A 27,232-nucleotide genomic window follows, 5' to 3' on the forward strand; every position below is an offset into this window, starting at 1 on the left:
CTGCAACATGCTGCAATGCAGCTCGGTGGAACAATAAAACTAAAGGTTAATAATAGCACTCTGAAACTGGACATTCTGCATAACTTTTACTTTTTATAGCTAAAGCAGTTGAACTTCTACTTAAGTAAATTTTTGAATGCAGTATATGTAGGCTACTTGTAGACCTTTTTACTATTTTTGACTGACTGCAAAAAATACTGGAGTACTAAAATACTAGATAAATATTTACTATTACTGCTTTTACTTAAGGATCTGAGTATTTGTTCACTGACAATCATCTCAAAAAACAAGGCTAGATTGTCAGTTGAAAATGACAATGTAAAAAAAGAAGAAAATGTTTTCACTGCAATCATGAAAACCTAAACCTTCAGCCCTTAAAACCTAAACCTAAAACACGCATGAGCACGCAGGCTTAGTGAGAGGGGTCTGCCTGCAGGTCTCCTCTGTGGGTAGGATTAATATATATCATTGACAGAATCATATTAAACAGCAACATGTATTTGCTGTGACAGCAGATAATTCTTTGTTTTTTTCCTGACAGCGGAGGTATCTTCTTCTGTGTTGTCCTATTTTGGTGGCATTTCCTGTCCTGACAGTGGAGCTGACGTGAGAGAGGAGCCTGCACCGGAAGCGTCCCCACAGTGGAGCTCTGCAGGCAGACTATCTTTGGCATAACACTCGACTTTGACAAATGGCTACTTAAGGAGGTGCAGACATTTTACACTTTCTTCACTTCACACCAATCTCAGTTTTAGCTCATTCACAGAGCTGATATCCTCCTGTTCCTCCTATGAGTGACTACAGAAGTTCATAATTCACGAAGGTTGTGAACATAAAGAATGATTCACTACGTCATAGGCGTGGCAAACACACTAGAACAAGTACATTTCAAAAACTGAACTTGAGGCTGTTGACCCTAAATAAACGACACAGCGCGGGACGACATCTAGCGGCAGAGCTGTGGTAGTGCATGTACTTTTATTTCATTGTGGGTAAAACCACGTCTGCGTTCAATTATAACCATGAGACTGTTCGGGCTACTCAGCTCTGGGAATATTTTTCTCTTCTGTCAAGTCATTGTCAGCTCAATACTGTGGACTGATACACAACTCAACACATAGAAGTCATTTAGCAACTCTAGCAGTTTGTTCTCAAGTAGGTGATTACTCATGTTGACCCTTCAAACTATAAATGCAAAAGTTTTAGCAGGTTAGAGCTACTTATGCCTGGCCACTCAATGACTGATCTAGATGTTACAGAATGTTTTGTAACTGGGTCAATAGTTTTTCCATTCTGTCTGGTTTAGATAAAACATTTCTATCTGTTCTTTTTGGTCATTGTGGTTTCAGCATGATGGACACTAAAACCATCAGGCAAATATATCACTCACTTGGATGCTTAAGATCTAATCAAAGGCTAGATATTATTTTACCACTAATGGGAATCAATTTATTCCAAATAACAGACAATATAGTGGGTGTCTGCAGATTGGATACTGTTTAGTATAAAAAGACAAAACATGGAAAATCACTTCATGTAGATTGAGCACCAAATAACTTAGGACTTTCTTTAAATCAAGAAATATTAGAACTTAATGGATATATGGACACAGAAGGAGCAAGAGACAGTATTTGGTTAATATACACTGCAGGTTTTTATTACAAGTTCCATTAACTACAAGGTGGAGGAATGAACTGGGAAAAACCCAGTTCTTATTTACCTACAGTCAAAACCATTTTCGTCAGAAAAAAGGAAAAAAAAATACTGGTAAAAAACACTTCAGCGCATTTAAAAGAAGAGGTGGGAACAATAATTTCAATCACATCAGAAGACAACCAAGTGTAAAATATTCTGCACATTTGTAACAACCACCCTTTTGTGCAGACAGGGAGGGACGACAACCAGGAGGAACAGCTTCATTTCTTAGCTGGTGTCCATCTGTGAAAACAATAAAGAGTGAAATTAGACAGCTGCAAAAACTAGAATGGTTAATTGACAGACAATCCATTTTACAGCTATACAGCTGAACATACCCTGGCATTGTAGGCGTCTAACTGGGCGTCAAGTTCCTCTGCCGACAGCTGCTGCTTGCTGTTACCCCCGCGGCCACCTCGACCCCTTCCTCTGGCACCGCCTGCACCGCGTCCGCCGCGGCCTCTCTGCATGCCCCCGAAACCACCGCCTCCACGATTTCTGTTCATGCCTCCACCACCTCTGTTCAGACTGAGAACAAAAGCGCCCATCACACATGGCATCCACAATGTTTGCAAGTCAAGTTTCTTGAACAAAAGACGACTCCACTTACCCCTGCATAGGTCGCCTCTGTGTGTCAATCTGTGATGTGACGAGCTGTATGTTCATAGGCCGCCCTGGAAAAACAAAGACATGGACCTTACAATTAGAACAGGGCAGTAGTGATGAGAGTCAAGCAAGTAGACAATTAATGCTTTTGATTCAATGATTAAAAAAATGATAATCACATCAACAAAAGTTAAGAAAAGTGGTGAAAACATATGAGCAGCCAAAGCTCAACACAGGATGACAGGTGTGTGTGTATATATGAAGCTTTAGGCATACCATCAAGTGGGATGCCATTGTACTGTTTCATGGCCTTGAGAGCATCTGCCCTCCTTTCGAAGTGGACATCTGCGGTTCCCAAGCTTCTTCCGGACCGGTCATAATGAACTGCAGCCTTTTTCAGTGTCCCGAATTCTGCAAAAAGTTCCTGAAAAAGAGAGCAAAACACTAAGTAGCCATCTCTTTGCCTCGTTTAGCACACCAACCCACAGCAAACATGTTCATCCCACAACATAAATGGGTAAAGGTGAAAACCAAAGTACCTGAATGTCTGCATCTGAGACCCCAAAGTCGAGATTGGAGACAAGTAGCTTCCCTCCAGTTTCCACGCCAGCTCCGCCGCCACCCCCAGCAGCACCATTGAAGCCGCTGAAGCCGTTGTCGAACATGTCGTGCTGCCACTTATCTGGAAGCTGTTTAGGCTGCAACAGATGAAAGAGAACGCACCTGCTGACTTCAGGATCCCCTTGCCTCTGTCAATCACAGAGTCCACACGGCTGGGTGTTGGGGCAAGCAGGGGCTCCACTTCCAACAGGGCGCTCAGCTCCCACAAGAGGGTCCCCAATGTACCCTGCCCACCCCATCACTACAAGCAAGTGAATCACTTCAGAAAAAGGAAGACATACATAGGACACACAACTTAACTATGTCGGCAAGGGGATGTGTTGTATATCTTTCTCTATATATACACACATTATGTAAAAAAAGATTATAAGATCTAGTGGCATCTGCTGAGACTGTATACATCTACTCAACGACTACTAAGTCACAATTGAGCCAAGTTAATTATTCCAAACCCACCCACAATCTCTATACTAAACCCATAACTTGCCCACCCTGGCTTGCTACCAATATTGCCCATTGTTCTTGCCATCTGCGCCTCCACCATAGGCTCTCCAGAAATGATCCTCGGGTCGCCATCTGAAGCAGTGTTGCCTCCAGCGTTGCACCATGTTTCCTGGCCCGCCCAAGAGTTCTTTACAAAGCCACGAAAAGGGGGCTTTTCATGAAGGGGAAGTGTCCATAAGAGGAGGGGGGAGTGGATCGGAAAAACTAGAAGAAAAAAACAGGCCAGCTATCCCATCTATGCAAGCGTGGATTATCTGAGCGTCCATTTTGAGGCCACGCCATTTTCACTGGGGCTTTGTATAGATACACATTCACACTTAAAAAAGAGTGAAGATTTGCCTTATCGGAACACTATCTGGGGGTTGAAGTCCACTGATCCAGCCACACTGGTTGAAAAGCCACCGAAATTTGGCCTTGTTATGGAGCCCGCCGGCCACTCCCGAACAAAAGGCCGCTGCACCAGGACAAAAACTAAGTTATGCTTCCACAGTGACGGAAAAAAATCATTTGCGGATGATTTTCTCGATGAAGTGGCTTCCTCTCACCATCATTTTTGACACTTGGGGTGGAAAAGCACCGTTATCGACCCGTGGACGACTAGCTCTAATTTAAGCTGCTTGGATTCAAAATGGCGATCCAACTTTAGCTAGTTAGCTAATGTAGCCGTTTCCAAAGGGCCTCTTCTTGGAAAAAATGGTGTAACATATACAGGTTGTGGGAGAAGGGACACACTATGCATACAACTTCCATTAATGCTTAACCGCAAATTATAGAGCTCTCCTCCGAGGGGAAACTCGGCGGTTAGCAATCATTTTATTCACTTGACTAGAGGGAGAACAGAAGGATGTTACCCGGGCATTTTCAGGTTTGCCGAGGGCTTTTTTCCTTTTTCAGCTCATTTCCTCTAACTTTCTCATACCCTGCTGTACGGCGTCGGTCTGCCTCTAGCGCGGCTCAGGTTCTGGCGGTTCCTCATGGGGCCGGATCCGCCGCCTCGGCCTCCAAACCCTCCACCGCCGACTCCAAGACGCCCGGGGCCTCCTCCTCTGCCGCCACCGCCGGAGCCTCCGCGGCCTCGACCTCTTCCACCCCGGCCTCCGCCTCTCTGCTGCCTGTTCTGCTTGATAATGTCGTCTAGAGACATATCCATTTTATCGGTCATTATGCTGCCCCAATACTGCTAAACTGTTAAAGAAATATAAAAATTAAGCCTAGAAACGCTTGGTCCCTCTCCCTGCCCTCTCACAGCTCGACGCTCTCTGCACCGACGAGAAAACAATGAGCTTGCGTTCGCAGGATATAGACAAACTGCTTCGTTAGTACGTACTGCACGTAAGCGTGACGTCAACGCGTAATACGTCTAGTCATAAACTAAAACACATTCCTCTTTCTATGATAATACTAGTACTACACAGTAAAATATATCATAAACACTAATCAACATACACGATTGAATCATGTTACTAAATAACTCATGTTTATAGTTTAAAGGACGGGTTTGCAATTTTTCCAAGTCCGTCTTAAAACAACAGTCAGGTGCCGAAATGAACATTGAAACAGGTTTTTCTTGCTGTAATCATACCTCCTGTTCATACTGGCCATTAGAAGATCCCTTCATAATGCACTTACAATGTAATGTGGGGCAAAATCCACACGCCTCCTTCTGTGTAAAAATGTATTTGAAAGTTTATCTGAAGCTAATATGAAGCTTCAGCCGTCCAAACTAGTCAAATCAAGTAAATATCTCTCAACGTTAGTCTTTTTAGTGCCAGTCACTTTTTTTGTAACTATACTTCCACCGCAGCTCAACAGGGAAACACTATCCAAGGAAATACAAAGAGGGAATTTGATGCTAAAAAGACATAAATGTAATGTAAATGTGGCAAATATCCACTTGATACGACTGACTCAGACTGCTGAAGCCTCATATAAGCCTCAGATAAACTTTTAAATGCATTTTTGCACAAAATGTGGGTTTTGGCGCTCATCACTTACACTGAAAGTGCATTTGAAGGGAATCTTTTAGTAGCCAGTATGAACAGGAGGAATGATTACAGTGAGGAAAACATCTCTCAGTGTTCATATGGGCACCTGACTCTTGTTTTGAGTCAGACTTAAAAAATTGTGAACCTGTCCTTTTAGTTTTGCTTCATAGATTCAAATCTGTTGGAGCTGAAACGATCAGTTGATTAAACAATGTGTCAATGACAGAAAATTCATCCACATTAACAGTATTTTGATAAGGTGGTTAATCATTGAAGTAATTTTTAATATACAAATGCCAAAAATTCACTGGAACCAGCCTCTTAAATGTGAATATTTGCTGTTTTTCTTAGCCTAAGATATCTTGGTTTTGGACTATTAGCTGGACAAAACAAGCCAATTGAGTATGTCAACTTGGGCTTTGGGAAAGTGTGATTAGCATTTTTTTTTTTTAACATTTTCTGATATTTTATAGGTCAAACGATTAATCAATTGAGAAAATAATTGATAATGACTGTTAGTTGGACTCCATAAATCAGTGTAACCAGGACATAGCATAATTGTTTTAACAGTTTCTCATAGTTATTTGGCTTTATAAAATGTCTGCCAGTGTAAGATTCAGGGTTAGTTTATGGTAAGTTTCAGTTAGTTTCCTCTTGCCATGCCCATTCCTTTTAGTACAAAGGGTATCTTTGTTTTATTTCACTGTGCAGAAAAATCTGTTTGTAATGGTAAAATTCATGTAGTTGCATTCATTAATGTCTCATGTGATGCACCCAAAGTGACATCCAACCTGGTAAATATCTATGTAGGATCAATGCAAGCAGGTGTACTGTAAAAGTCTTTTATTCAACATTTTGTTTCAAGGGGAGGGGGGTTAACCAAGGGCAGCATACTCGGGGAGGTCTCTACTTAGTAAAGTCCATTTTAGGGCAAGAAAATTTATAATAAAAATGTTGGCCTTCTACATTGCATTTGGCTTCCAAAACTTGCCCATAAAGTGTTTATCCAATGTGACCATTTCATTACGTCTACAATTTATCTATCAAACTATCTTCCAAAACAAACTAAAAAAAATAGAAGTCAGCCCTTTCGCATTTTCCTCCAAGGTCTTATAAGTAGTAGTAGTAGTTGAAAAGAAACCGGGTTTATATTTAAGACTGCAGTCTTTTGTGTCCTGTGGAGAGTGTCAACAGTTTGTACCTCAGCATCAGATGTCAGCAAATTTTGATGAAAGTTTGCATCAGTCCCGTCCACATAAAGAATGTACATAAAAAGATTTTGTGGCTTGAAAAATCATGAACCAAGAGAGAGGAGAATTTCTGCTCCCCGAAATCCCAGCTATTTTCTTCTTAGTCAGTTGTAGAGTGTAAAGAAAGAGACGGGGGTTGCTATGGTCCAGAGTTTAGAATGGAGATTCTGTGCAAGACTGGCCAACAGGGCTGACTTTCTGGCTGACAGAGGGCTGATGGAGGAAAAGTTCTCAAGGATAATGGGTGGAAAAAAGCGACTGGACCATCATGAGAAAGACTAGGACTTCTTGGAGTCCTGTGTGTTGCGTTTCTTGAGGTCACTCAGGTCCACTGGTGTGAAAGCTGCAGGAACAGACAGAAAAAATAAAGTTGTTATTTGGCTGGTGCTGGATGAGTATTAATCCTTTGTTGACATGTCAGACAGAAAAACACATTTAATTTCAGTTACACTGTAACTTACAATGTAGGTTAGGATTTGGGTTCTTCTCCACATATTCCTGTGGTCCACGTTCATTACGTTCACTGTTTTGTGTTGATCTGATGTCTCTGAGCACACACTGCCAGGCTGTGAAACAATAGAGAAAACAATGCTTTTGTTACATGTAGGACATCTTATCCTAACTTGGATACATGTTAGTAACAACATAACAAGACAGACTGAAGTAAACAACGAAGTATATCACTGCATCTGAGGCAGTGTGCTGGAAATATCTGGCAGCTTGCAAACTTGTTATTTAGCACTTTTTAAAGTAGGTACGTGCTTCAATGCCAGTATAGTACCTATAAACATGTAGCCAGAGTGGGCGACTTAAGTTGTCTGTTTCAGATAGCATTACTGATCCTTTTAATGATGATGGTTGAAGTGATCATTCAAAAACAATCTGAAGTGTGGCTTGTGGTCAGTAGTACTGCACTGGACTTAAAATCCATATGATAAAAAAGGTAGGGTTCCCTCAGCTTTGCAAACAGTGAAAATAGACTCATCAAGCAGTAGTGTTAAGACTCTTTATATGGCCTCTTGCATTGTGGGGACAGAAACTGACTGATGAGCCACAATGCTGTGATGCCGTTGTTGTGTGCAAAATTGTGCCCTCATGTGAGCACATACTGTGTTTTCTCGCTCTATTAACCGTCTAAACTATTTAAGGTATGAGTCCATTATGTTACAATGTTATGATGAGTATAACTCACTATATGAATAAGTGTAACAGGCGTACACATTCATGTTATCTAATTTCATGGCATACTGTTGACAATGGCACAAACGACAAAAAAATGAGTCTGTTTAGTTCATGGCATCTATCTTAAATACATGATGAGACGATGAGTTTTGGGAAACGTTACCTCTGTACCTTTAAATGTAAGCAATATGAGCTTCAGTTACACAAGTCATTGTATTCTTTCTGAATGAAATCAATCAGAATGGCAATTTCCACAAATGTTTACATGTGAGAGAGCAATACAATGATTAGGTGTCATGTTTACACGCCGCACACAAAGTGATCATAGTGAAAAGTTCTGCTCTGCACAATATTAAGAATATATATATGTACACACACACACTACCGGTCAAAAGTTTTAGGACAACTCGATTTTTACAGTTTTTATTGAAATTTACAGTACATAACTTCATATCTGAATGTACCCTGAAATTAAAGCATAAAACAAATAAACAAGTAGAGATGTGAAAAAATATATCATGGAATTTCTTCGTTTAACAAATTTAATCTAAATTTTTGACTCATCAAAGTAGCCACCTTTGCAGATGTAACACACTTGTGGCATTCTTTCTACAATGGAAATCAAATATTGTTCAGAAAGTTCTTCTGTTAGAAGTACCTACAAATGTGTTGCACTGACAGGTTGTTTTGCTTTCACCCTTCAGTCCAGTTCATCCCAAACCAGCTCAATGGGGTTTAGCTCAGGAGACAGTACTGGCCATTCCACGATTTGAAGCCTACTGACAGCATGGAGGTATGTTTTGGATCATTATCTTGCTGTAGGATGAACCTCTGAGCAACTAGGTGTAGACCAGAGGATACTGTGTGGCTCAGTAAAATGCTATGAAAGCCCTTTCGGTCCAGGTCACTCTGGATCCAGCAAACGAGTCCCAGACCATCACGCTTCCTCCTCCAAGCTTTTATACAGACTGAGGGTTTGTGAGTAATCAACAAAAGTTGGGACATCTGTGGGAATTATTTGCATCAACTTTCAAGACTTCATTTAGGTCCATTGCTGCAAAAAAGCAGTTTTGATCTGGTTTTTGTTAACCTGAATTATAACTCTGAAATTTACATTATTTTTCAGTTTTTGGTAATCTAAACTTTTTTTCACCTCTGGCAGTTTACCGCTTACCTTTGTATCATTTAAGGTTACTCATTGGACTTGAACTGCTTAAATTTCAATAAAAACTGGAAAAAAGGGGGTATTCTAAAACTTTTGACTGGTAGTGTGTGTGTTTCTGTGTGTGTATATACATGTATAAATATTAAGAATCCAGAACCACGCCTCAGTCAGATTGTTTTTAAAAGTCCAACATTAAGCTCTTTGCACTGTGCTTGGTTTACTGCTGAACTGTTTCATCAGAGCATATTACTCCTGCAGTTATGGAACAGGTGAGTCAATCGCAATGGACCTATCACCCACTTAACTTTAGGGGGTAAGCATGTACACAAATGGGACAAAGTTTAGTTTCCTGCTGCAGTGTTTGTTATGTCATAAGCCATCAGGAAAACAGCTGTGACCAAAACTGATAAAAGAAAGTGTATTCGCCCTAACTGAGCAAGTTCAATTTCTTCGTGAATTGCGCAGTTTATTTTGATTGAGGTGGTTAGAAGACATTTTTTAGTTCTGAGAGGTCTACTGCTCTGATTATTAGTAAAATAACAGGCTTATGTTATTCTGACAGGTAATTATATATATATATATATATATATATATATATGAATGTTGGGGGGGGGGGGGGTACTACTTACTATCATTGATAAAGCGCACATTTTCCTCATGTGCCGGGGTGAAGAGCTCCCCACTGTTAGTAGGGGATCGGGGGCTTGAAGTCCGCTTGTAACTATTCACCATCCTGGGAGCAGATGAGCTTCACAAACATGAAAACAGCAAAATTAGCAGCATGAATAGAGATTTCATTTCACTGAAGTATTTCAATCACTGTTTACTGTAAGCTAAAGTTTACATAATATATGTGCCCAAAGCACTACACACTCAAAATTACATTTAATGAAACTTTAATGGTCACTATTAACACTGGACCATTTGTACTTGTGCATTTAACACTGAAGTGCCATAACTCTTGTCAGACCTGGTCATTCTGTTTGCAGTCTGTACTCGCTCCTTGCTCCTCTATGGTGAGTGGATTTGAAGAATACAAAGGCTCAGAAGTCCTCGGCTGAATTCTAACAATGGACAACAATGACAACTTTAGTATGCCAACATGATCTAGGAAGTAAACATTTACACTTACGTAACCTAGTGACACTGCTGATTAGTCCATTACTTGCTAGTCACTTAACTTACAATAAACTGCATCATCTTAAAGAGTTACAATAAGTTAACTAACGTTAGTAACAATACGAGTGGTGTTCACTCATAGTTGCTAGTGTCAGCTACTTCCTCTATAGCAAAGATACGCCGTGCGTCTGAAAAAATGAACAAATCTTAACGTTAGCTGATCTGGGGGACTTTTGTTTACGTTTTGACTGACATTGCTTCAGTAGTGTTAGCAGCAGGCTAAGTTACGGAGACAAACCTCGGTACATTCACCACTGGAGAAATCCTCCTCGACAAGACAACAGTATGTTTTGTCTCTAAAGTGGTTTCTCAATTTTGTGATTCGACTATAGCTATGTCCTGAGGGACAGCTAACGCTAACTATAGATTTGCTGACACAATCATTTCAGCTAACTTTAGCCTTCTCGCTAGCTGGTGATTTACATTGTCTTGTCGTAACGTTAGCTTAAAACAGCTAATATGTTACCAGCGTTACTGGTGCCAAATATGTATTAGAAACACGCTTAGCACAGTTGTACATTTTTTAAAAGATGACCCGTAAAGAACACAGCTTTAATCTATCCTACAAACCTTTGTTCTTTAATCTTGCCTTTCGATTTCTTTATTCAGGACTGTGTACGCCGCTAGACCAGGCTAAAACGTTGCCAATGCCAACCAATCATTTCCGGGAAAAGATCAAGGAACCTATAAAAGACACGGAAGTGAAAGGGCTCTCAAAACCATAATACGTAACAATAATAATAATAATAATAATAATAATAATAATAATAATAATAATAATAATAATAATAATAATAATAATAATAATAATAATAATGATAATAATAATGCATAGACAAACTTACACAACAGTGCAAACAAAGTCAACTAAAGTAGATTAAAGTTTCCCTTCAGGCATGTTTTAAGACATTTACAAATAATAATGATCATAAAAGTAATAATTTTGTTATAATCATTTATTATAGTTTGATTACCTTTTTAAACATAATTAAAATTACATCTGCTCATCCCTCATTGACAAGTCGAGAATCAGTGACATTTTTTAAAAAATTAGTTAATTTTATAATAATTTAAAAAAAAAGTTTAACTGGACACACAAACAGAGGATGTCTCCTCCTTCCTTCACTATAAAGTCCATTCGCAGTGTGCGTGTGTGTGCTGGAGGTTTCAAGATTCCATATCACACTTATATAATAATAATAATAATAAGAAGAAGAAGAATAACACATTTTATTCATAGAGTGCTTTTCAGGGTATTCAAAGACAGTTTACATAAGTTAAAAGGATCAATATAAGTTGCATACTGAACTATGATTGACTCCCAAATGATTTGTGATTTCACAAAATCATACTTGCCTTGGATGTACACACCTTAAATTCAGATTTAAGGTGAGCAGGGAGAGGTTTTCCCCCTTCAGCAGATGAATGTGAAAACATCTTTCTAGTGTCAAACTCTGCACATGCATCATTCTGCACAGTGAAACTAACACAGCATTCATTTTTGAATGAGGGGGGACTTTAATTGAAGACTCGGCACAGAGGAGGAGGCAGTCCCAAACTCTGGTATGAGCTTTTTCTTCGAAACAGTTAAAATAACAAAATATGTATGACTTACATAGCCTTTTCTCCACCTACTGTTATTATTTCCTTTAGAAAAAATATGTTCACATACAAAATACAGCATTATGTTTTTTTCATTTCTGCTACTATTTTTTCATTTTTACATTAATGTCAGGATGCCATATATATTTTTATTTTATTATATTTTTTGTTAAAATATAATAATCTTTGTTTCAATGTACTATTACAATTTAAAAGCAATAGTAGGAAAGACAGACTATATTTGAGGGTACTCCATGTATCCCAGGTATTCTTACAGCATAGAAAGAAAGGTTTACACAAAGATGATGGCTGAAAAGCTGTAGCTTGCTGTGATATTTGTTAAAATGTAGCTGTGTTCCTGTTTGTTCCTTGTAGTGCATTTAAGTGACCACACAGAACTCTGTCATATTTATAAAAGATATCTTTATTTACGAAAACGTACAAAAATAATTATTGAAGAGAAAATTATAAGACTTCAATTGCTGACGTACATATTTTCTTCAGCACAGTTTCTACTACAGAAAACAACAACAACAACACATTTGGGGAAAAATACTGCAGCAGTAGAGATGCTTGTACAGCATGAAATTGAAATTAGTTTTTTTTTTAAATTTCTGATCTATCAATGAAGTATCAATTATTAATTTGGAAAATCCTCCTTCTGCCCAGCAGTAAGGATTTATAACTCTCCTGTAAGACACAAACAACTCATCTCTAATTTGGAAGCAAACAGTCTGCAGAGTGCAAATGATTAAACAAAGTGATTAAATGTTTAAACTTAAATGCTCATGAGGATAAAGATTCAGCCAATTTTCTTAAGCAGGGATTAAGTATTCAGACCATGGACCATGGATAACTTGTAAAGATGAAATTTCAGTTCACTAACACACTATTGATATTGTGTTACATGAGCTGTGAGTGAAGACAGAGAGCTATTTGCAGATTAACATTTACAGCGTGGACACCAACATTTTAACAAATACACAAATACACATAAAAGTCAAAAAAAAAATTCAATAAAATAACCACCATAAAGAGAAATACAGCTTACTGGAGTATAGTTTTGTTGCCATAATTATAAAAATATAAATCTCACAGCAATTTGTGCAACAAACAGAACCACCATCTTGCACAACAGGATCAGCAAGATGCAGCGGCCATGTTGTTCCGCCCTGTTATGCCATGTTTTTTTGGCATTGTATGATGTTGAATATTGCGGCTGTTCAGCTTCTTCATGTTTTCTTTGTGGTTGTTCTTTCCTGGGTCCATTTGGGACCCAATATCACACACAGCCTGTCTCAAACATTTTGGCCAGCTCTTTGCAGTCTGGGTCGATGAGGTCTGCAGGCTTCTCTCCACTTTCATTCTCTACCTCGGTACTGGCTCCAATTGACAGCAGATAACTGAGAGGAGAATTAAAAAGAGTGTTGTCAGACAAATGTAAGACAACATAGAAAAACATGGCATAGTTAATCAATAGTGCAACTGATCTTCTTCATTGTTTCACCTCAGAATTAAGGAAAATTAAAATTCAAAAGTAGTTTGTATTGTTTTTCAGCTTATGACTATCCTTTCTCCTTAACAATGTAAATTCACTCAGTTTGTTTTTCTTATCCCCCTTTTAATCTCTGGGATTCTTTATGTTAAATACTATGTCTTGTGTACTCAGATAATTGAATTTTGTCTCAGTTTCATGTGTATGTGTCTTTTTTAAAAAATTGTCAGTGTTCAAAGGGTCATATCCAGATAAGTGTATAGTGAAGTCATTGCAGTTAGCTGACCTCTTCCTGCTCCTTAAGGGGTATTTCAAGCATCCATATGTCACATGAGAAATGCTTATTTTGAGTATCACATTAGTGTGGTTTGAAATGCCACTAACTGTTCTATATTTGGCATTAAATACATGTGGTTTGTAGGAAAGAGTTTAACTTCACTTTCTAGAAATCAGCAGCAATTCCACAGAGATTTGTATGATTTAATTTGTATGACCACCAGTGACTAAAAGGTTAAAAAGTCACCTTATTACCTGGCAATTTCCGGATAGCCATCACTGCAGGCCATGTGAAGTGGCGTCCAGCCATCCTCATCTCTCTGATGGACATCAGCGCCATATTTCACGAGCAGCTTCACCACCTCCAGGTTTCCTGTTAGCACAGCTTCATGTAGTGCTGCCATACCTGCACATACAAGACTGCATAAGTCCTCTGGAGCACTGCTGTACACAGCCATGCAGTCAAATCAGGTCTGTGATTGACATCTAATTGATATTTGTTTGTTGGAATATTTTCTAATTTCAAATCTCATTTTAAAGTTAAGGAAAAAGTAGCAGCTGTGGAGACTCCACTCACCTGAGTGGAAGAGTGTATCCACACGAACCTTCCTCGCTCTCATGAACCGCCCAATTTGCTCCATATCTCCACGTCTAACAATATCCTGGAAGACGATGTCATTGGGGAAGTGCACAGTTCTCTTTGCAGGTGTGACAGGTATCACAGGTGCAGGATTTTCCTGCACTTGTGTGCGACGTGTTGAGCTGTACCGTGACGCTTTGCTATATGAAGGGACATATGTTGATGCAGACTTGTAAGTGGATGTGTAATGTGATGGGGTGTAATGTGTCGTGCTATAATGTGTCGGGGTGTACTTTGTAGTGGAGGTATACGAGGGTGTGTAGTGAGTTGGTGTGTAATGTGAGGGAGTGTAATAGGTTGGTGTGTGGTATGTTGGTGTGTACTGGGAGCTGCGTGTGTATGTTGACACTGGTACGTGGTAGTTGTACTTCATCCTTGCAGTGGTTATGGCTGCCTCCCCCCTTTGCTGTCAGCCCAGGAGGAGGGGAATGAGAAATCCAACAGGACAAACCAATCCAACAAAAAATAGCAGTATCCTTTGCTTTGTGTCCTTTTTGTCCTCTCCTCGCTTGCCTCTTATCCTTTTAGTTTCCAGCTGAAGTATCTCCTGCTGTCACTCACTTTGCATAAAACAAGGGCTTTTCAAATCCTTTTCTTCACTTCACTATGTCCCAGTCCCCTTCTTTTAGCTTGTATGGTGCTCTTTTTCTTGCTTGCAGTGAATTTCTACCATCTAACTTCAAAAAAGTTGGTTACATAGTATGTTTGCCGTTGGACAGAACTGTTGTCTAATGGGGCAAGTGGGAGAGGACACCTATATACCCTCTGTAGGGCTATTTTAGGGCCTAATATCCAGTGACTTCAGCTTAGAAATGAGTGGCCCTAGTGCGGTTCCACCCACTGTGCAGTCACATGCCCACTGACACTGCACCCACCCCCAGGTCATAAAAAATGTTGACAACCAAAATGTTCCCTTTGAGTCTTGCTTGAGACATCTTACCACATAAACATTTAGAAAACAACTATAATCAGTAAGACAGCTGAAAGTTTAAAATATTGCCAGATGAGGCAGACTATACCAAAAACGCATGGCGTGGAGCCCGGTTATCTTCCTTTTTGGGGTATTACAAGCAGCTATATGTGTCAATCATCTGGAATCATATTGTTTTGGTGCTAATAATGAGAGATGTATTGCAGGCCAAACATATGACCGCAAACACCAACAGCACATGATTTCGTTTTGGAATGTGTTGTTGATTTGTCTTCTTACATCATGTTTGATGGTGAAATATAATCTTGGTTATACGAAAGAGATTAGAGATTGATTTCAAATACACACACATTTTTATTTTTAGAATTAACAGGAGATTTGAAGTAGGGTTTCATATTTTTCCAAAGTTGGTCCAGTGCTCCTGAGTGTTTTGGCTCCATGTCGCATCTCATGTTCCCCATTGACCTGCAGGTCCATCATAAGACTTGCTTGACCTTTGCATCACAACCAGACAATAAAATTCCCTTTAGTGAGGAGGTTATGGGAGTGTGGTCATGACCAACTGATGGGGCAAAGACGCTACATATAACCTCTCCCCACAAATGCCACTGAAAAGTCACACGGTTGCCAGAAATGCAGCTATTTACAACGCTGAACTTTCGCCACGCGCTACAAGATTTGCAGAGCACGAAGAGCTTTCTAAATGAGATTGGTGCAACAAGTTTCTCAACATAAATCACACTGATCTCCATGATTACATGCATAGTAAATATATGAATTTAATGTATAAACATAGTATTTAAAATGTGGAATAACAGATTTTTATCACCAAGTGTGACATGCAGGACATGTGATTTATGCTGTAACTTTGTGGTCGTGGCACCAGCTGTCCCCAGACAGACTTCTAAGATGGGCAGTGCTGGTTATAACTGGTTCACAAAACCTTTGCAAGAGGACTTGGGCATTTCACAGACACTGCTGCCAATGTAGCAGAGAAAATAGCAAAGCTGCCATCCTTGGGTTCTCATTTCTCACCACAACTCCAACCACTTGGAACATGACGTTGCTACAGAACTAGATCTCCTCTGTCGTCATTTACAGCTATATTAATGCTTTTCTCCATATTTCTGCTTACTTTAATATTCAGTCTACATTTTATTCATATAAGAACACCTGTTCACCCATCGACATCTTCATAAAAAGGCTTATGCTGCATATGTGCTTGATTGAAAATTGGATAATGAGTAATTTGCAGTGCCCACTCATTCTATTTGGGTTCAAAAGTAGTTTTTAATTTGCAAACATTCTTACTAAATTAGATTCTTAACAATTCCTTACCTGACAGAAAATACTTTTAGTTTTCAGTGTGTAGTTTTGTGTCTCAAACTACATATTAGCAAATTCGATTCTTTATTAAAAACTCTATAATGAGTGCATTTTCCCTATACTGTACTACCAAATTACATAACTCTTTCAGAAAATATTCCAGGATTAAGAGATACACAGCAGCTACTTTTAGGGAATTCATGAAAAAATGTCCTGGAAATTACTGTAGTGGGAAAGTAAGGGATCCATAAAATAATGTGTTACCAAAATATAGACGCTCACTCATTATAGAGTTTTTAAGAAACAGCCTAATACGTGTTTTAAAACACTAAAAAGTAAGTTTTTTTTCTGTCTGTTAAAGAATTAAGTGTCTAATTTCAAAAGATTTTTTTCAAATTAACAACTACATATGAACCCAAATATGATTAGGTACCAACTAAACCAACTTATCACTTTCTCAGTTTTTTTTCTTATAATTTGTATCAAATTGCCCAATCCTTTCTGTAAAATATCCTAAAAATGAAACACCTGCAAATTACTCAGAAAATTTCCAGGAAATTAGCATAAAATTAAAGGGCCTGTAAAATAAAGTGTTACTGAATTGCTTTGTATCAAAATCGAGAACACAAAAGGTTTTGTGCTTTATGTATGGCCTTTTTATACCATATATAGTTTTGTGTACTGTTGTGGAAGATTTTAATAAAATTATGTCCAATCTCAGCAGGATATGATCAGTGAATTTCTGTTAATGTAAGAGCTGACCCTGGCTCTGAATGGCACTACTAATTATTATTCCTCACCTCCTGCCCATGCACTCTCTGAGGGTCTAAAAAGGGGAAACGGGGGAAAGAGGCTTAGAGCTAATGTCTAGACAAATTGAAGTGAGAGTATTTGAATGTTCACAGCTTGAGGAAGAGCAACTATCATGTTTCACAGTCTCTTATATGGTATCGGGGAGGTGCAGGCAGGTTGTGTCCCTGAGCAATGGTGATACTCCTTCTAGCTTCCCTCTCTTTGCTTTGCAGTGACTTCCTCACCAGAAGAAAGGAGAACCTTGGCTTGGGGAAAATGTTTGTTTGTTACAGCCCAGTGTTAGGCCTACTCTTGGACACATGCCAGAGAGAAGTCTCACACGTTATGGCTTCTTGCTATACATAGACTCAGGCTGTCCCTCCCCCCACCTTAAGGTGAATGCTATGATCTGTCAAATTACCAAGAAGTCACAGTTGACATTCAGGTGTATGGAACATCGCCAAAGACATTGTCAGCAGCAGCGAGGCTTGACAAATGGGATTATACTAATGTTAGAGATTTCATTTCTGTGGTGTCATCAGCTCCCTCAATGTGACCTTTTGAATAGTCTTGTGGGCCCAAGTATCTATTGCTTGGATATATGGTTTATTAAATGCTTTAAAACCACCACATTTTTTTGACTGAAGTGTCTAAAGGCCCAGGGAAGCAGCACTGGTTTGCTTCATCAGTAATCCAGTGCTACTTCCCATTAAAGGACAGGCCTATGGCTGGCAATTTTCTATATTTTTCTAATTGTCAACAAATCTCTCATGCAGAGCCAAACCAACAATGAATTGATCCTACCTACAGGTATTGTTTTCTGTATCCAAAGCCTGATATATCTTGTTCCTCTGTAGACCTCCGTTTTTGTGCATTAACTATTAAAAACACATCAATGACCCACACTGCTGCACTGGGTGACATATTCCTTCAACATAAAAATTACAGTCATGATAGTTTGTTTAGAAACATCTCCAAAGACTAATAACAGCAATTACATTTTCAGTCTTTGAGGAGTAGTTGCGTGTATGGCAGACGCTGCTGCACATGTGCAGCGATGCGGTTCCTTCGGTAGTTTGTTGTGATACATATCACAACCTTTTGACTTTGTACCAAGCGGCAAGCTCTAGGTCTGAAAAGTGAAGCCAATGTGCAAGTGTCTTAAACCTGCATTCTTTCTAATGGCCAGCAGGAGGCGACTCCACTGGCTTCAAAAAGAAGTCAGATTGTATAGAAGTCTATGAGAAAATGACCCTACTTCTCACTTGATTTATTACCTCAGTAAACATTTTCCTAATGTGTTTATGGTCTTAATCGCTAGTTTCAAGTCTTCTTCAATACAGCATGATGTTCATTTTCTAGAATGATGGTCCCATTTAGAATAAAATAGACAATAGAGCAGTATATGCTTTAGGGTGTGGCTACCTGGTGATTGACAAGTCGCTACCAGGGCGACAATGTTGGTTATGTATGTTAAGTATCGTAACCCCAGATTAGAATAGGTTTAGCTGTTGCTACTTCAATGTGTTTTCAGTACATGAAAGTTAATTGTAACATTTTGGTCACCTAAAAAAGTCTTGTTTAACGTTCGGTTGTACTAAAAGACCCTCTAAGGAGTCGGCTTTACAGTTTTTCCAGTAAGTACATTTTGTTTTAGCATTAGCATTATCACAGTTAACCATAGAATGTAAATGGATCATGCTAGCCAAGCTAGCAGCTAGCACCTAGTAAAAGGGTCAGCTAGCGTTAGGGTTCTGGCTCCAAAAATCCAAGATGGCATTGGTCAAAATGCTGAACTTCAGGCTCCAAAATGGGAATCCACAAACCACTGGGTGATGTCATGGTGTCCTTTTTTTTTTTTTTTTTACAGTCTATGCTTTGTACTTAAGTTCTTTGTAGTACAAAGTCAAAACGTTGTAATATATAGAAATACAAGCTAGCAAAGCTCTGTAATCGGAGACTGTTATTAATCTATGGAGCCATTTCTACAAACGACTGTGACTGTAATCTTTGCGGTGAAGGAACATGTCACCCAGTGCAATGGTGTGACTCATTGACATGTTACAAAAAATGTATTTGGACAACAATGGAGGTCTATTATATAGAAGCAACCAGCCTTACCTTTAAAGGCTGTTTAGGGATCCCCTCTCTGGCCTCCAGTTTTTGACCAAACACCAAAAATAAAGTCTGTATTAATTACTTGGTCATATTTTATTCTTTCAGTTACCCTTTACATTATACTGTCTATACATTTTATTTCCCAATATGAAGCTGTTTTACTAAAAACAAAACAAATTCCAGAGTATCCCGTGTATTTCATATATGCGCAACTGTACTGCAGTTGCACATGAATACATTGAAGATAAAGATAAGCTATGGTTAAGATTTAGTTAGGCATAAGTCAGACTGACTTAATATTAACAAACTATAGTTGACAATTTGTCAGTCTGTGCTCAAAGTGTTTCATTTGTTTCACTGTCCTACAGAGCCCAGGCTACGCAGCCAGGTATTCAGTGACAAACAGTTTAGGACACATGAAACTGAAGCCAAAAGAATGGCAATTTTAATAGTGACCCATCACAGAGGCTTAACAGTGGGCTAAACATGTTATAAAAAAGCCAGCTATGCATTCCTCAACACTCAACTGACTCTCGTGATGCAGGTAGGAGGCACGTTGGTGACTCCATTTCCTAAAAATAAGTGCTGTGAAGCATCCTGTTCGTGTATAGCCAAGGGCGCTGGAAGTATGGAGTTCAAGATGCCATTGCCCCCCACTGCCACTTTACCCTCCTATCACATTCTTTTTAAGTCGTGAATCACTTTATTCCTGCAAATGCCCCTATACTGCAATACTTAGGCCTATGGTAAAAAGATGTTTCAATCATTCCCGTCCATTCTAAGACATTTGGTGAAACAAAGCAGGCAACGTAAAACAGGAAGAATATTTTGAAGTGAAATGACTTTCTTAATTGGACGTTTACCCCAATAGGTGAAATCTATTCAGCAAGCACAAGCAACCAGCAAGTCAACAAACACATTTTGAAAGTTCACATGAATATGGTTAATTCATGATATCACATTTAAGTGACAGGTCCAAAGCATTTCCTTTTTGAGTAAAGGCAATCGATGTGCTCCCAAAATTTATTTAGGCCATTGTAGGATATGAATGACATTTTCACTACAGCATGGCATGTTGATAATTTGCAAAGGTGAAGCAGTAGTAGGCTAATGTTTTTTTCTGATTTATTGTTAAATATGGATTTAGGGCATGGCTGCTTACAGTAAGGACAACGCTAACATTCCTGTTGCCTGCCTTCTGTCACTTAGCCGAAGAAGTGTTACTGTCCTGTAAACTCATAGTTTTGGGTAACTGAACAAAAAAGCTAGTATATACTCCTACAAGCTCTAGTTAGCTGCTTTGTGTTTGAAATTATAACGCCACCTTGTGGTGCAAGCAAGCTATAGTTACTTTGCAAAAGTTTAGTCAGAGTCTCCAGTCTGTCTATCGCTACACACACACACACACACACACACACACACACACACACACACACAGTCGTGTTTCCATCACTTCAGAGGACATTACATTGACTTACATTCATTTCCTGGAGACTAATCCTAACCTTAACCATAACCAGCACATCCCTAACCCTAACCCTTACCCTAACCATAACATAACCCTTAACTTACCTTAACTTTAAACAAAGTCTTTGCACTAAAGTTAATGACTTACATTAAGGGAACTTGCTTTTTGTCGCCAAAATGGACAAAGGGAGGCGAGTCCCCACAACATGACTGTGTAAATAGATTTACGTCCCCACAATGTGAGGAATACCTGGACCACACACACACACACACACACACACTTTTTGGACCCCGCACTTCTGAAATGAATTCGCGCCCCTGAGCATTCATGTTATGAATGCAGGCCTCAATCCTCATAAACATTGTTGCCTAAAAAGGTCAATGTAATACAAGTCATATGTATCTGGAAATTCAGTTTGAATAATTCATGTGTATGCATAAACACAGGTTTAAGGAGGAATTACAAACAGAATAGGGCACAGAGTGTCTAGAAAATGCAGACCTTCTGCCAGGTTGTTATACAATAACACCGCCTGTTGTGTCTGTCCCCTTTTACATAGCTTTACAAGCCTTTTCTCAGAAACCGTCCTGCTGTCCTGGGCACATGCAATGCCCAGGACAGCAGGAGTGACAAAAGGAGTGACAATAAGAGCAGTGGTATGATTCTTAACAGGCAGCATACTGTATGGACACATCTGGATCACTGGACGCTAAACACTGTAGGGAATAGTCTATGTCTGCTTCCCTAACAGGCCCAGTGGGAGATTCCCACTCGGACTGAAAAGTATCCTATTACAGCACGCGCACTGGACTGAAAAAAAAGGAATCTAAATCAGGAGTGAGTAATCCTCTCTCATTCAATGAGAAATTGGAACACTATGATGCCTGCTGCACCAAAGACTCGACTAGAAGTTATAGGGTTGATCGGAGCTTAAATGTGGCAGATTGACCCTGATATTCAGTCTCAACATTAAAAACTGGAACATGATTTGTAGATATTTGCTAGACATCTCTATATCACTATAATTAAATCTGCATAAGTAAATCTTTAATAGAGGATATTGTGTTGTATCTACTGCCAGGTTGTTTGCAGCTCTGTTTCTAAAATGCTGGTAGTTTGTTTCAAACATTGACTGACTCATGGATGAGTTTTCAGCTCTCATGGCAGGAGTAGCAAACATCAGATTTATTAGATGCAGCTGGTTAGAGCTGCAACAATTAGTCGATTAATCGATCAGTTGCCAGTTAATAGTTAATCACTATTTTGATAATCAATTAATTCTTTAAGAAAAGTACAAATTCTCTGGTTCCAGCTTCTCAAATGTGAATATTTTCTGGTTCTAATGGTAGTAAACTGAATATCTTTGGCTTGTAGACTGCTGGTTGAGACAAAAGAAGACAGTTGAGGACATCATCTTGGGCCTTGGAAAACAGTTATTGACATTTTTCACCATTTTCTGACATTCTGACATCACAAACAACTAATTGATTAATCGAGAAAATAATTGCCAGATTAATCTATAAAGAAAATAATCATTAGTTGCAGCCCTACAGCTGGTACTGCATCATGTCTCTAATGGCTTTCCCTAGTAGGATATTTGGCAGAGAATCCTTTAGACAACTTATGCATCAGCAATAAAACCCAACTACCAAACATCAGGGTTGTGGGTCAGGTTTAAGCACAAATATGGCCACACTAGAATTGCTTCAGCCAATTTAAAGTTGAATAAAAATTGCTTTTTATAAAAGAATCATTTATTTCCTCTGTGGTCCTTTGTGAAAAACAAATAACAGCCATCTTGAGTCAGTTCTTTTAAGAAATGCAAATTCTTTTCTGAATTATCATTTTGTCATTTAAATCAGCAGCAACAACAGCTAACACAATAGGTCTTGTGCTTATTTTATCAAGCATTATGCATTAAGTGGATCCTCAGATGCATGTAGACTACATAATCAAATGACGTGAGGTGAATCCACAAACAGAGCAAAGCAAGCACATTACAAAAGCCAACCAAAAGTAAATTGAGCCGTTTGCTGTTGAAAATGAGCTTGGCTGCCATCTGGCCCTACATACATGGGATGACCCTCATGGTTCCCATGCCTCTGGACTCTTAAGCTGGACCCGCCCAGTCACGAGCACATAGTTTCCATGGGAATTGCTCCAGAACCATTACCACTGACTGAGTGTGTGTAATTTTTTTTATTTTTTTTTTATCATGCCATTCAAATAACATACATGTTTGAAACTTTATTTATTTTCTAAACTTATTTTGACTCTTTTGCAAATGAAAGAAGTTCAGTGTGAACTATTAGATTTTATCTGACATTAAACCTGCACACAGTCTCAATTAGAACTGAATTTGCCAAGTTATCCAACAAAAGCTGTTACAAAATGAAGTTAAGGTGAGATATCACTTTGGTTATGTTTTTTAGATTGTCACAGTAGTATGTAGATGGGCTTGTACATTTCATTCTATTTATTAAGCAAATGGTATTAGGGCTACTGAGGACAATAAATCCCTACAACAGCAACATCTTGCACCAAGTTTTATGCTTAATGCGCTTAGTGAAAATCACACCTCTGTATGCAGTTGTTAAGATAAGCCAGTTCCACATACTGGACTTACTGCTAATTTTTTAAGTACTGTACTTGAAACGGGACAAGAGTTACAGTATGCATGTTGAGCCCATTTTAAACATTTTATCTAATAATAGCATTCTGACATAGACATAGTCAGTTTTTTTTCAGTTTTGGGGCGGCTGTGGCTCAAGCGGTAGAGCGGGTCGTCCACTAATCGGAAGATCGGCGGTTCGATTCCTGGCTCCTCCAGTCCACATGTCGATGTGTCCTTGGGCAAGATACTTAACCCCTAATTGCTCCTGATGGCTGTGCCATCAGTGTATGAATGTGTGTGAATGGCTAGTTTCCTCTGATGGGCAGGTTGGGACCTTGCATGGTAGCCCCTGTACCCATTCAGTGTATGAATGGGTGAATGCGATTTGTAGTGTAAAAGCGCTTTGAATGGTTGGAAGACTAGAAAGGTGCTATACAAGTACAGTCCATTTTCTCTGTATTTGATTAGAGGCCATTAGTGATGCCTCTTTGCTGCTGTGCAAAGTTTGGGAAAAAGTGGCTGGCAGTTATATATGAATTGGAATCAGCTCTTCAGCAAAAACAGAGTTTGCCACTTGTCTGTCACATGTCTGCTGATTCTTTTAACTCATCTACTTCCCCCCCATACCAAACTTAATATGCTTTGGCCAAATCTTTTCCTAACTTTTTGAGATATGAAGCACACCGACATTAATTGACAAAAACATAACACCTCATAGAACTGTTGGCGAAGGAAAATATGAGCCTCATGCTGCATTTGAACAACAAAATCAAAGAAATATTGATTTGATTTTTCATATCAATTAAACATAATAGTTAAAAAACATCCAATCAATTTTACACATGAAGTTCAGTTTACTCATGAGTACTACTCAGCCTGTGAAAACAGTAGTATAATGTCTTATGTGGCTGTTGAGGGAACTTTCCAAAGTTTGGAATCATATGACATCATTAGGGTCATCCCAGGTTGATCTTGAGACTTAAAATCTTGATTAAAAAGCATTGCATGCATTACAAAACGGAGGTGTGGGGTTTGGGTACCCCTTTAACATATTGTAATTCCATTTTTGAAGATGAGTGGTGAAGCCTACAGAATCAGAGCTTAAAGCCTGTATAGATTAATATACATAATCTCACATAAAATTTTAACTACTTTTAAAACTACTTTTAAATCATTAAATCATGTCATGGCTGTTATGTAGACCTAACAATAACAGGTGCAGACTGGTAAGCTGACTGAACTCCACAGGCTGCCCACTGGGAGTGTAAATGTGTTTTTTGTTCCAAGAGAAATATAGCTGTTCAGGCCATGTCTAAATGTTGGCATAACGAAGGGCAGAGCATTTGAACCCTGACAGCTCCCGACTCATAAACACTTTAATATTTTCCAGTGAACCCAAAATGAAAAAGGCTTACAGTACAGCAGTGGATACATTTTCCCATGAGAAGGTTCAAAGCTCTTTTAGACTGTTTAGAATAGTTCTTTGTATATCATCTAGATACCCAGCTGAAGATAAGGGTGGAAAGCTGCTGCCCCATTAAGGGACGCTGTTGCTGACATTGACCAAGTATGAAGAATGCTTCCCTGCAAAGAGGTAAAGGCAGTAAACAGGCGCAGCAGCTGTCCAGGACACATGCAGGCTGAGACTTAGCACAGAGGGGAACGGGAGTAGCACCGAGGCTGGCTGAATGTTTGTGTGAGGATAGGGTTACCTTAGCCGAAGCTTGCATCCACGGAAAAGGAGGTCAGGGGTGAGAAGTTGTGCATACGTGTGTCTAATTTGTTGATGCTTGATTGCACAATGAGGGTGTGTGTTCCAGTCTGGAAACGGTCAGTGGCCAAAGCAGTGTCGAGTGAACAACCTCCTTCACCGCTGCTGTGACTGCTGACCAGGTTGCACAAGGTTATGATGAATTAATTCCTGGATCTGTGTGAGCTTAAGCAATTAAAGATGGATGACATCAAACAGGTGGACTTACTAAATCTAACCTTTACTCAGCATATGAAGGACAATGGAGTATCACACTGTCACACAATGGGATGCCTTTACCTTGCACCCTTTATACAACACAATGACATGTGGCTGCTTGTCAATGGCAGCATAAAAAATACTCAATACACTGTTATATATAAAGTGTAGACACACCAAGAGTGATAGAAGCTTCAAAACTGACACTTATTAGTTACTATTACTAATTTAACAACACAAAACAGTTGTGTTAGATGCAACATTGCATAAACACCTTACTACAGTACGTTATAACCATTTTATCAATCCTCTTCAGATATATTTATGTACTGTTGAATGCAGGTTTCATGCACAGACATGGACTGTACATTACTGCAGGTACCCTTCATGTCCCAGCACGACTCCTAAATGAGCCTTGTACCAGTGAGTGGTATGTAGGGAGACAACTGGGCCATGAAATCCTATCCTTTTGATAAATAACGCTGTGGCTTCCCAAGTAATTTTATTGTAAGTTAGCTGGAAGGCTTGACATTGAATTGAAGTCACACTTTATATTGTACTTGTAGTACATTGTAATGTTTTTGGTATGCTTTTACTGGAGAAAGGCAGGTCATAACAGAACAGGTTTGTAACGGATTGATGTGCTCAGGTTTATCTATGCAATCCAAAGACACATGATAACACATTTGTCTTTATCTTACTACCTCGTAGTCTTCAATTGGATTGCTGATTATTGTAACAATGAACGTTAACACATTGGTTGTGTTTTGTTTTTGTGAGTGTAATGGAGAGATCACAATTATACCAATATACTTATCTTGCTACGATAGAATGTAAACAAAATGCTTGTAATAAACCATTGAATTGAATAGTCAACTCATTTGTCTTGACACATTTTGTCTTATCTTAGGATATTAGGGAATTTGCTGCACAAGCTGACTTGGATAGACAAAGCATTCAATGCATAGAGGTCTTTCCTTTGAATCTGTGCCATCACAAACTGTTTGGTAAAGTTGGTTAGATATGAAACACATTTTGTGTGAGTGAAACCATGTCAGCCCCACATCTACTACCTACTACCACTACTACCACTACTGGAGGACCACTAAAGACTCTGTATGTGCTTATGTTTTTATATCAATAATTTAATTAGATCTTTGCTTTTAATTAACCTCTTAATTTGTAGGCACAATGCCAGCATCTAGCCATCAAAGGTCCTATACCTGCATAAGGTGCATCCACTCACCTGTGAGTGGATGCAATATTGCTTGTTTGCTGGGATTATTTCAAACTTGTGAAGTTTGAAAAAAAAAAAAAGTTTGTTCATTCACCATTCACAGTTTGCCATAGCTGCAGCTAGAAGACAGCGTAGTACAGCCTGAAGGTTGCCACATAATCAGGTCAGGTAATCCCCATATCTTGCTCACTGTCACTTGTTAAAGGAAACACACAGACCTGGCAATCCTGCTTAGACTTTAGGTAACACTATGAGGAACTGAATGACAATTGATTGGTTGAGATTGTCAAAAATATTGGTAGGGACAATTGACAAGCATCCTGAGAGAGAAACAGAACAGCATAAAGTAGAGTGAAACCTGGTCTATCATAAGTCAGTTTTTAAAATAAAATGTGAAATATCACTTTAAATAGAAAAATCTCAATAATACAAGTAATACAAGTAATACAAGTAATGTCTGTCTGGCTATGAAAGTTGTAACCAAACCATTGACTACTACGACCTACTAGTAGTAAGTACAGTACTGCTACTACGCTTTCAAGAGTGCATTCATTTAAGAATAGTAATGCTGTGTTTG

General features: G+C 39.0%; 3 protein-coding genes across 3 annotated transcripts; all 3 read right to left on the reverse strand.

Moving 5' to 3' along the window:
• Positions 1-1,630: 1,630 nt before the first annotated feature.
• On the reverse strand, positions 1,631-4,715 carry alyref (Aly/REF export factor). The gene is made up of 6 exons (XM_067615711.1): positions 4,346-4,715; positions 2,841-2,999; positions 2,578-2,725; positions 2,306-2,369; positions 2,034-2,223; positions 1,631-1,938 (listed from the first exon to the last, which is right to left on the reverse strand). The coding sequence occupies exons 1-6, from the start codon at positions 4,586-4,588 to the stop codon at positions 1,924-1,926; spliced, it is 819 nt and encodes a 272-aa protein (XP_067471812.1). The 5' UTR covers positions 4,589-4,715; the 3' UTR covers positions 1,631-1,923.
• A 1,524-nt stretch (positions 4,716-6,239) lies between these two features.
• Positions 6,240-10,862, reverse strand: mcrip1 (MAPK regulated corepressor interacting protein 1). The gene is made up of 5 exons (XM_067615712.1): positions 10,758-10,862; positions 9,979-10,072; positions 9,638-9,756; positions 7,123-7,227; positions 6,240-7,004 (listed from the first exon to the last, which is right to left on the reverse strand). Exons 2-5 carry the CDS (start codon positions 9,984-9,986, stop codon positions 6,940-6,942), a joined length of 297 nt encoding a protein of 98 aa, XP_067471813.1. The 5' UTR covers positions 9,987-10,072; positions 10,758-10,862; the 3' UTR covers positions 6,240-6,939.
• Positions 10,863-12,195: 1,333 nt separating this feature from the next.
• Positions 12,196-14,941, reverse strand: ppp1r27a (protein phosphatase 1, regulatory subunit 27a). Its single transcript, XM_067570326.1, has 3 exons — positions 14,138-14,941; positions 13,816-13,966; positions 12,196-13,192 (listed from the first exon to the last, which is right to left on the reverse strand). The coding sequence occupies exons 1-3, from the start codon at positions 14,571-14,573 to the stop codon at positions 13,072-13,074; spliced, it is 708 nt and encodes a 235-aa protein (XP_067426427.1). The 5' UTR covers positions 14,574-14,941; the 3' UTR covers positions 12,196-13,071.
• Between the last annotated feature and the right edge of the window lie 12,291 nt (positions 14,942-27,232).

This window comes from Thunnus thynnus, chromosome 17 (genome assembly GCF_963924715.1).
Source record: "Thunnus thynnus chromosome 17, fThuThy2.1, whole genome shotgun sequence".
Taxonomy (NCBI): domain Eukaryota; kingdom Metazoa; phylum Chordata; class Actinopteri; order Scombriformes; family Scombridae; genus Thunnus; species Thunnus thynnus.

What these genes read in the sequence shown, in the direction of transcription:
- alyref (XM_067615711.1), bottom strand. Translation starts at nt 4,588, where the DNA reads ATGACCGATAAAATGGATATGTCTCTAGACGACATTATCAAGCAGAAC. An exon ending in GACCGACGCCGTACAGCAGG is followed by an intron (nt 3,000 to 4,345) that starts GTATGAGAAAGT and finishes CATCTGTTGCAG; the next exon opens with CCTAAACAGCTTCCAGATAA. An exon ending in CAGAGGCGACCTATGCAGGG is followed by an intron (nt 2,224 to 2,305) that starts GTAAGTGGAGTC and finishes TTTTGTTCTCAG; the next exon opens with TCTGAACAGAGGTGGTGGAG.
- ppp1r27a (XM_067570326.1), bottom strand. Translation starts at nt 14,573, where the DNA reads ATGAAGTACAACTACCACGTACCAGTGTCAACATACACACGCAGCTCC. An exon ending in GGATACACTCTTCCACTCAG is followed by an intron (nt 13,967 to 14,137) that starts GTGAGTGGAGTC and finishes TTGTATGTGCAG; the next exon opens with GTATGGCAGCACTACATGAA. An exon ending in GGCTATCCGGAAATTGCCAG is followed by an intron (nt 13,193 to 13,815) that starts GTAATAAGGTGA and finishes TTCTCCTCTCAG; the next exon opens with TTATCTGCTGTCAATTGGAG.
- mcrip1 (XM_067615712.1), bottom strand. An exon ending in TGTGCGCTTTATCAATGATA is followed by an intron (nt 7,228 to 9,637) that starts GTAAGTAGTACC and finishes ATTGTTTCACAG; the next exon opens with CCTGGCAGTGTGTGCTCAGA. An exon ending in CCCAAATCCTAACCTACATT is followed by an intron (nt 7,005 to 7,122) that starts GTAAGTTACAGT and finishes CTGTTCCTGCAG; the next exon opens with CTTTCACACCAGTGGACCTG.